The following is a 9,050-nucleotide window of genomic DNA, read 5'->3' on the forward strand; positions in this document are numbered from 1 at the left end:
GGCGCAGGAGAGGAAGACCCTCGATGAGATGGATCAATTCTGTGAGTGGAGTGGTGGGAATGACTGTGTTTGAGACAGCAAAGTTGGCCCAGGATAGAACAGCGTTTAGGGCTCTTGTACATAGGGTCACTATGAGTCACAAATGACTCGATGGCACATAACAACAACAACAATCTTCAAATTTATAGAATCTAGACATATTCCTTGTTGGGATATTTTAATTGATATTTGTATTTGTTAATGCTCTTAATTAATAACTTTAAGTTGAACTGAGAAGAGAATATGGAATGAGGGATATCATCATCCACATCACATGAGTCTTGGTTAAAAACAGAGAATACCAGAAAGATGTTTATCTGTGTAAAGATCTCTAAAAATTACAAAAGAACAAAGATGCCTCTTTGAAAACTAAGTTTTGTCTGACCAAAGCCATGATATTTTTAATTGCCTTTTATGCTTGTGAATCTTGGGCGTTGATTAAGGAAGTAAAAGAGGAATTGATGGCTTAGATTGTGGTCCTGCAAAAGGCTATTGCCTATCTTAGCCCTTGCCAAAAGAAAAAACAAATCTGCCTTGGAGGAAGTGTAGCCAGAAAAACAAATCTGCCTTGGAGGAAGTGTAGCCAGAAAGCTCCCTGAGACAAGGATAGTGAGACTTCATCTCACATATTGGACTTGTTATTCAGAGGGAAAAATCTCAGGAAAATGACATCATGCTTAATAAAGTATGTTGTTTTGTTGTTGTGAACTGACACATAGCTGACCCTCCAGTGGGTTTTCAGAGCAGTAATCCCAATGAAAGTTGCCCACCTTTCGCCTGTGGCATGCAGCTGGTGGTTTTGAACTTCATGCCTTTGGGATTGCAGCACAACTTCTTGTTACCAGTCCCTTAATAAGGTATAGGGTCAAGGAAAAAGAGAATGACTCTCAGTAGCGAGATTGACACGGTGACTGCAACAATGGGCAACAAAGTAGTGTAAATGGGGCAGGATTCCATTCTGTTGTGCTAGGTCATTATGAGTCAGAGCCAACTGACAGCACCCGAAACCACCACCACCAACAAAATGTTTTCCACCTCTTCTTTTCAGAGAGAGACATTGTAGATCACCAAAGCAATGTGAGTTTATTTTTAAAAGATGGTGATAAGTGAACAATAATCAGTCTATTCTTTTTCATGTAGACCTTAAGGATTATTTTCTAGGTTTAGAAAGACGTCCAGAATCTCAGAATGATGTAATTTTTTTTTTCTACAATAAGATTGTACAAAGAGTGTAGGCATCATGGGGATGGCCATATCTGACCTGTACTAACTCCCTGAGGAGGAATGGTCTCCATCAGAAACATCCATAGCAGAAAACCATTTCTCTTCAAGTCAGATATGGCCTCCATGCTTTTGCTACTTCTAACCCTAACTGTATTGCTCTACTACATGGTCCAAAATCTGTTGTAATAGCCACACAGATCTTACAGAACCAAATTCACAGTTACAGGGTTTACCAGGGAAGTTAACCAGTTATAATTCAGGTTCGCAACAGGATACAATAATTCAGTCCAGAGAGCTTCTTAAGCATACATACCCTTTGGCCCTTTGGCCTTCAACCTCACAGCTTACGTCAGTGTTACAATGTTCCCTTATTCCTATCAATGATGGAATTGTCCCTCAGTCCCTTGAAGGTGCCTGGCTCTGGTTCAGGGGAGTAGCTGTCCACATCAGCTGTTTCATGTCTGTTTGTGGTTCTTTGATGAGGCTGCTTCTTTTCTTGAGTAGAGCCTGGTGTGACTGGCACAGGAATCTCTGGCCCTGAAGGACATGTGCTGCATTTTCTACTTCCTGTTCCCTGCTGGTAGTCATAGTTTTACCTTTGTTGCTAAATTTGCTCAACTTAAACTTGGTGAAATGGAAAACACTGAACAATCCCATGATTATACACATCTCATTTCAAGAAAGTGGAAATTATCAAACAATATCATTAATAGCACATGCAGTAAAATCTTGGAGATTATTAAAAAAAAATGGCCAGAACAGTACATTGACAGAACTACCAGAGACTCAGTCTGGATTTAGAAGACAACATGGTACCAGGAATACCATTGCTGATGTAAGATGAATTTTGGCTGAAAGCAGAGAGTACCGGAAGGGCGTCTACTTGTGTTTTATAGACTATGCAAAGGCATTTGATTAATTGGATCATAACAGATTGTGGCTAACATTAAGAAGAATGGGAATCCCTGAACACTTAATTGTGCTTTTGGGAAACTTATGCAAGAAGCTACTGTCCAAACAAAGCAAGGGACCACTGCGTGGTTTATACCAATAAGGATGTGCATCAGGGATCTATCCTTTCTTCATACTTGTTCAATCTGTATGCTGAGAAAAACTTTCAGGAAGTCAGACTTTATGTAGAAAAATGTGGCATTAAATTCAATAGAAAACTCTTCAATAACGAACATTATAAAGATGAAACAATCTTGCTTGGTGAAACTGAGGAAGACTTAAAATCTTTGCTGCTGGTGATGAAGGATTATAACTTTAATATAGGTTACATCTTCATATGAAGAAAACAAAATGCTCATCATTGGGTCAATAGGCAATATCATGATAGATGGAAAGATAGAAATTGTCAATGATTTAATCTTACTTGGATTCATAATCAACTACCTTGGTACCAGGAGTCAGGAAATTAAGAGACATGTTTTATTGGGAAAGTCTGCAGTCAGGTATCCCTCCTAAGTGCTAAAGAACAAAGATGTCAATTTTTTAGACAAATATGTACCTGATCCAAGCCATGGTCTTTTCAATTACTTCCTATGCATCAGAGAGCTGGACAATGAGTAAGGAGAACAGAAGAATCAATGTCTTTGAGTGCTGGAAGAGAGTATTAAATATTCCATGGGCTACCAAAAGAACAAATAAATATGTCTTGAAGAGAGGGCAGTCAGGGTGCTTTTTAGGAAGGATGGGGAAGTTTAGTCTCACTTGCTTTGGGCATGTTGCTAGCAAGGGCCAATCCTTGTAAAAGGACATTATGCTTAGAAAAGTGGAAGGTCTGAGAAGGATGGGAAGACTTTCAATGAGATGGATTGACGCAGTGATTGTAGCAATGGTCTCAAGTCTGTCGGATATGATGAAGAAAGCACAAGGCACAGGATAGGATGGAGTTCAGATCTGTCATTCATAAGGTTGCTATAAGTCAGAGACTTGATGCCACTTGACAACAACAAATTTCAAATTCCTGTCCAATATGTGATGAAAATCAAAGCCAACAGCTAAGAAAGCCATTTTGCTCAATAAACCCATGATACCACAAATGTGATGCTTATACCACTGGTCTCATTAGATTTCCTTTAACACATGGCATCTAAGCACGTGACATCGTAAGCTCTATGGGAGAGTGGATAAGCTGTGAGTCCATATCTTAGAGATCAAGTAATAACAACAGAAAGTCTCTATTAAGTGATTGCAAAACAATTAGAACTGACCATGTCTCTCTCACTTTTGCTGGATATCGAGTTTTTTGAGGATATAGACTGGTCTTGTTCTTATATTACCCTCTATCCTTGTCATAAAACTAGCCTCTATATTCAATAAATATTTGTAAAGTGAATGATTAAATGAACTCAAATTGGAAGTTTTGAAGGAGTTCCAGTATCTAATCAATCAATAATTATTGAACTCCAGCTATGCATAGTTGTGAGCTAAATATGACCAGATACTCTGTGAGTACATTGAAGTCTCTAGTCTTCCGGTGGGCAAACAGGGTCATATGAGACCATATGTAACAGGAGAATATTCACCATAGCCTCACACAATCTTTTTATATTCTATGAACTAGCAGAAAAAAGTTCATTTACTTCAACGTGTACGGACAAGAGCAATATTCAGAAATGATGACTCTTCCAGCATTATCTTCCATTAGGGAGTCATCAAGGCCATTGGAAATGGAAAGATACTGTCAGCTGGTTGTTTCCATTTACAGATCTATTCTGAGAGTATGTGCACATAGTCTGTTCCTTAGGCACAACTGCTGTCATTTTGGATGATTATGATAATTCAAAGGCTGGAGGGAGAGAATGACGCCTTGCAAGTTGAAAACACTCTCCGTTCAAAGTAGCCATCTCCTTCTAACTCCTTTTTTGGGTGCATTTTATTTGCAGGCGTTCTCATGTGGGAAGTTTTTACAGAAGGCAAAATGCCTTTTGAAGACAAGTCAAATTTACAAGTTGTGGAAGCCATTTCTAAAGGCTTCAGGCTATACCGTCCTCATCTGGCACCAATGTCCATATATGAAATCATGTACAGCTGCTGGCATGCGGTGAGTGTCCTTAACTTTCCTGAAAATGTGCTCACTCCATCTGCTAATGTTATCATTATGTATCATCAAGTTAGACTCCCTTATCGCTGACCTTTCGGCAGGTTTTCTTTATTTGTACTATCATTCGCTTTTATACAACTATCGATATACATTGTTTTATTTATGTGCATTTTGTTTTATACAATCCTTTCTGTACATTGTATTTTATGTAATCAATTATTGCTGAGCTATTACTTTTATCTTGCCATCCCCTAATGTCTCATTGTACTTTACCTATTCCCTCACCCCATGCCCCCTTTCTTCACCAATCTCTGCTGTACAACAGGCTTTGAGAAGCTGTATATGTCACAAGAGGACACTGGTCATCTTTTTTTTTTCTCAGAGCAGCTGGTAGATTTGAACCATATGGTTTTGCGTTATCAGCATAGCTCTTTACCACTAGGTCACCAGAGCTCCGTATTTCTTAATAGCAGCTCTGATTACTATTGTAGATAACACTCCACAATCACGGACATCATGACAAAGAAAAGGTATTCATTTCATAGTGACTCCCTCTACAAAGCCATTAATCCATTGTATCCTCAACAACAGCCTTTCAACGGAAGAATTTAGGGCATTCTTTCCCAAGTCCCCCCCCCCCAGATTGGTTCTTTGAAGAAACCCTTGATGTCTCCTTAGCCTCAGAGATTAGATGTTTTATCCCCAACTGGCTGAGGGAAACTAAGGGTAGATTCATGTTTACTAAACTTATACTCTGAGTAAAACAAACAAATAAAAAAGCAGAGGAATAATATTATTGTTTGCTTCACTCTACTTTCATTTCCATGCTTTCTCGGAGCTGAAAGCAATGGATTTCATTTCTCTTGGCAACACTCAGTAGTCCTGATAGAGATACCAAATGAGAACAGGGCTGAGGGTAGCAGGTGTGCCAGAAACACTAGCGGGCTCAAATTCTCTTCCAGAAACATCAACGCTATAAATAAAGTGGAACCCACTACTGCCATCAAGTTGATGACAATTTATAGTCTCCATAAAGGGTTGAGTAAACTGACTCATTTGGTTTCCAAATCTGTAAATCTTTGAAGATCCACAACATCCTTTCATTTTTCTTCTGTGGAGTGAATGATAGATTTGAATTTTAATCCTCTGTACCACCAGGACTTTTCAAAATAGTTGGAGGATATGACATATTTAGAATGGACAAGAAGATAGAGAACAAATTTTTGAAAGATTATCAAGGTTGGATAGAAAGCAATGGGGGAAAACATATTCCTTTGTGTACACTGCACTTCTTCTATTAAGAGTGATGAAAGAAAAAAAAAAAGGAGGGGACAACCTCCTCCTGTACCAATCAGATCTGATTTGACGGTACACATAAAAATAATACAATAAAAATTTAAAAAAAAAAAGAGTGATGAAAGAATTAGCGTATGGGATGGCTGAATAAGGAATCCTGATGACACTATGGTTAAATGCTTGGTTAGCAGTCAAAAGGTTAGTAGTTCTGACCCACCTAATGGTTCCACATGAGAAAGACCCAGCCATCTGCTCTCGTAGAGTACAACTTGGAAAATCCTATGGGGCACTTCTATTTTGTCACCTGGGATGGCTGTCAAAGTCAATTTAATGACACCCAGCAACAATGTGATGAATGTGATGATAATGTGATGAATGTATTGAATGCCACTGAACTATACAAGAGAAGATTGCAAAAGTGGCAAATATGATATTACCTGTGTATTTACAAAAATAAAAGGGAAAAATTAACCAGAACCTCAAATAAATTAAGCCTCTGCCTTTCCTGGACACTCACACAACAAAACCTTCATCTTATTAGACTCCCCTGTGATTTCTTTCTTTTTGGGGAACCAGAAAAGTCACAGCTTAATGAGGAGTTTCCTCTTGTGCTGAAAAAGAATACCTGATTTTCAGTCCACAAACCCTAGCAAGTTCAGTATTTTAGGAGTTATGTGACTGTTTACATTCCAGAGAGGCAGTGATTGGTCAGAATTTCTTCACACCGTAAACTCTACCTGACGTATGAAAATATTTTTCTTGTGTTTAACTCCTCTGCAGGAGATCTTGAGAGATAAAAATTGTTGGGTAAACTATTAGTAGAAAACAGGTGTTTTAACATATTTTTATGTATGTCTTGCTGCAATGAAAAAGAAAATGAATTACTTTTTACAACTCTTTCCAGTAACAATGGAAACAGCCACAGAATTTATAAGATGCATATGCAGCAATGAGGGATCTCTGGTGGCTTAGTGGTAAGGAGTTGGGCTGCCAATCCAAAGTCAGGCAGTTCAAATCCACCAGCTGTTCTGAGAGAGAAAAATGGATGCTCTCCTGTGGGAAGCACAGGCTCTGAAATCCAGCTGGAGGATCGGTTCTGTTGTGATAGAATATAACAATGCATGCAATAATGAGGTTTTATTATTTCTTAAGGGAGGTCAGGGGTAGTAAATAACTGAGCTGAACTTGAAGCCTGGCACACTAGGTTATCCCTACCCTCCATCTCTCTTTTCGCCTTATGAATATTAATTCATCTAAATCTCTAGGGCAGTGCAGTAGAACCTTCTGTGATGATGAAATCTCTGACTGCCCAATATCATAGCCACATTTAGTTCATATGTTCTTGAAAAATCATGACTGTGACTATATATGCATATAGCTATGGCTTTTCAAATTGATATAACATTAATGAATTTAAATAGCCACCTAAGATCTATGCTTGTATCTGTATTCTCTTTTGCACTGCAGTGCTCTATATTCTTATATTTTTGTGTCAATGTCTTGTCCATGCTGCTAAATGTAAGCCAAGAAACATCTCTCTTCCTTTTAGAGAGAAACAGCCAGGATGCAGCAAATTACAAACCTAGTGTCAGAATGAGTCTTGAACTGAATTAACCACTGCCATTTCTTATTTCCAGAAACCCCAAAGCCGCCCTACATTCGCTGAGCTGTTGCAGATTCTTGCAGAGATTGCAGAGATCTGGTGACCTGAAATGGAACACCAGCCCAGAAGCCATTGTACACATCTGTCGTAAAAGGAAATTCTATTCTATTCTATTCACTGATGGTGATCCTACAATGTTGACTCTTGAATGCAGGACAAAGATCACAAACTTTTAAAGTTTTTTTTAAAATTGAAGACTTTTCTGGCAATAGCTTCTCTGTGTGTATATTTAAGAAAGACTTATGATTGTGTAGTTTTCTTAATTTTTTGTAATATGTTTTCTGTTCCATGTATAAAAAAGGAGAAAGGACTCCATAGTAGCCTGTTGTTATGTACTTTCGAGTCAGAACTGATCCATAGCTGACCCTCCAGTGAGCTTTCAGAGACAGTAAATCACACCAGAGGAGATTGCCCATCTTTTTCCTACAGACTAGCTCGTGGATTTGAACTGCATGCTTTTGAGATTACAGAGCAGCTTCTTACTACTAGGCCACCAGAGCTCCTTATAATAGCCTATAGCATGGCAATACCTCTTGAAAACCTCTGAGAACCCACAGAAACTTGATCCTTTACAGTATAATGATAATTCTTTCCTGAAAAAGTGATACTCTTTACCTCAGTATTCCAGGTATAGAAGATGAAATGAAACCTTGTCAATACCTACAATAAAAGATCTTATCTTTCAGAATTTCACATTTTTGAGCTGTACAGATATTTATAGAAAATATACCACTGTATCTACTCACATGATCTGTATTTTATAATATTTTCATGTATTATTTGACAGATATGCTGTTTGGCACATTTAGTTTTTATTCTTTTAGAGACAACTTCTGAGTACTGTCATAGTTCCTCTTGAACAAATCCTGGTAACAATCCTATTTCTAATGATATCTATCATCAGGAAAAATTCAGACCTGAATTTCAGTTCTGAGATTTCACTCTTTGAGCATGTAGGATTGAACCAATTGAGAAGTCTTATTTTGCACTGAATGAACCTCCTCACACTTTTCTAAACAGAGAAAAATGCTGTCCTCTGGAAGAAAAGTGTTTCTACAAAACAGCAGAGACTTTTTTTTCCGAATCAGATTAAATGCTCTACATGTTATGAAAGACTATTATTTCTGAGATCAGTAGTTTAGAATTCAAGATAAAAAAACCAGAAAGGATGATTAAATGTTAATATGCCATGAAAAATGTGTATAAATTCTTAGAAAACCATTTTTATCATGTTGAGTACTTCAGATGTACAAAGGAAAAAAATTCTACAGAGCGCAATTATAAAAACTATGAGGTTAAACAATGGAAGTCCATTATTTGTGTCTTATACCATTTTTGTATCTTGGTTCTAGGGTTACAAATTTTATAATTTTCACTAGCTTATAAATTCCTGGGTGACAATTGTGTGAGTTTTTAATCACCTTTCCCTACTCCAAAAATGATACCTTTGTATACAAATTGTGCTCAATACAGGAGGTGCACTGATGTAATGAGAGTCAGGTACAAGCAGAGACCTTACCATTGAAGTGGTGGTGGTCTCTGGAATATTTTGCCCATTGGAAATTATATAGAGCAGTTATACTCCACCCCACAGGGTCTCATTAGTTAGAACCCATTCAGTAGGAGTGAGTTTGGCTTTTGAGGAAGTGAAAACTGTAAAGAGGAGAAGGTTGATGGTCAAAGGACTCAGAGGGAAATCAGGGAAAAAAAGGAAAGACAGTAAGTAGTCAAGCAGATGATAAAAATGATCGTTGTTGTTGTTATGTGCCGTCGAGTCGC

At 37.9% G+C, this 9,050-nt stretch overlaps 1 protein-coding gene across 1 annotated transcript in view; it reads left to right on the top strand.

Annotated features, from left to right (window-relative positions):
• The window catches only part of TXK (TXK tyrosine kinase), a 93,087-nt gene extending 85,773 nt beyond the window's left edge, over window positions 1–7,314 (top strand). The window contains exons 14-15 of the mRNA XM_006894178.1: window positions 4,155–4,312; window positions 7,246–7,314. Of these exons, the coding sequence (XP_006894240.1) occupies window positions 4,155–4,312; window positions 7,246–7,314 (227 nt within the window). The remainder of the gene's footprint in view (window positions 1–4,154; window positions 4,313–7,245) is intronic.
• The last annotated feature ends 1,736 nt before the right edge of the window (window positions 7,315–9,050 follow it).

The sequence above is a fragment of the Elephantulus edwardii genome, unplaced genomic scaffold (assembly GCF_000299155.1).
Source record: "Elephantulus edwardii isolate Elephantulus edwardi_28Jun2011 unplaced genomic scaffold, EleEdw1.0 scaffold00137, whole genome shotgun sequence".
Lineage (NCBI taxonomy): Eukaryota > Metazoa > Chordata > Mammalia > Macroscelidea > Macroscelididae > Elephantulus > Elephantulus edwardii.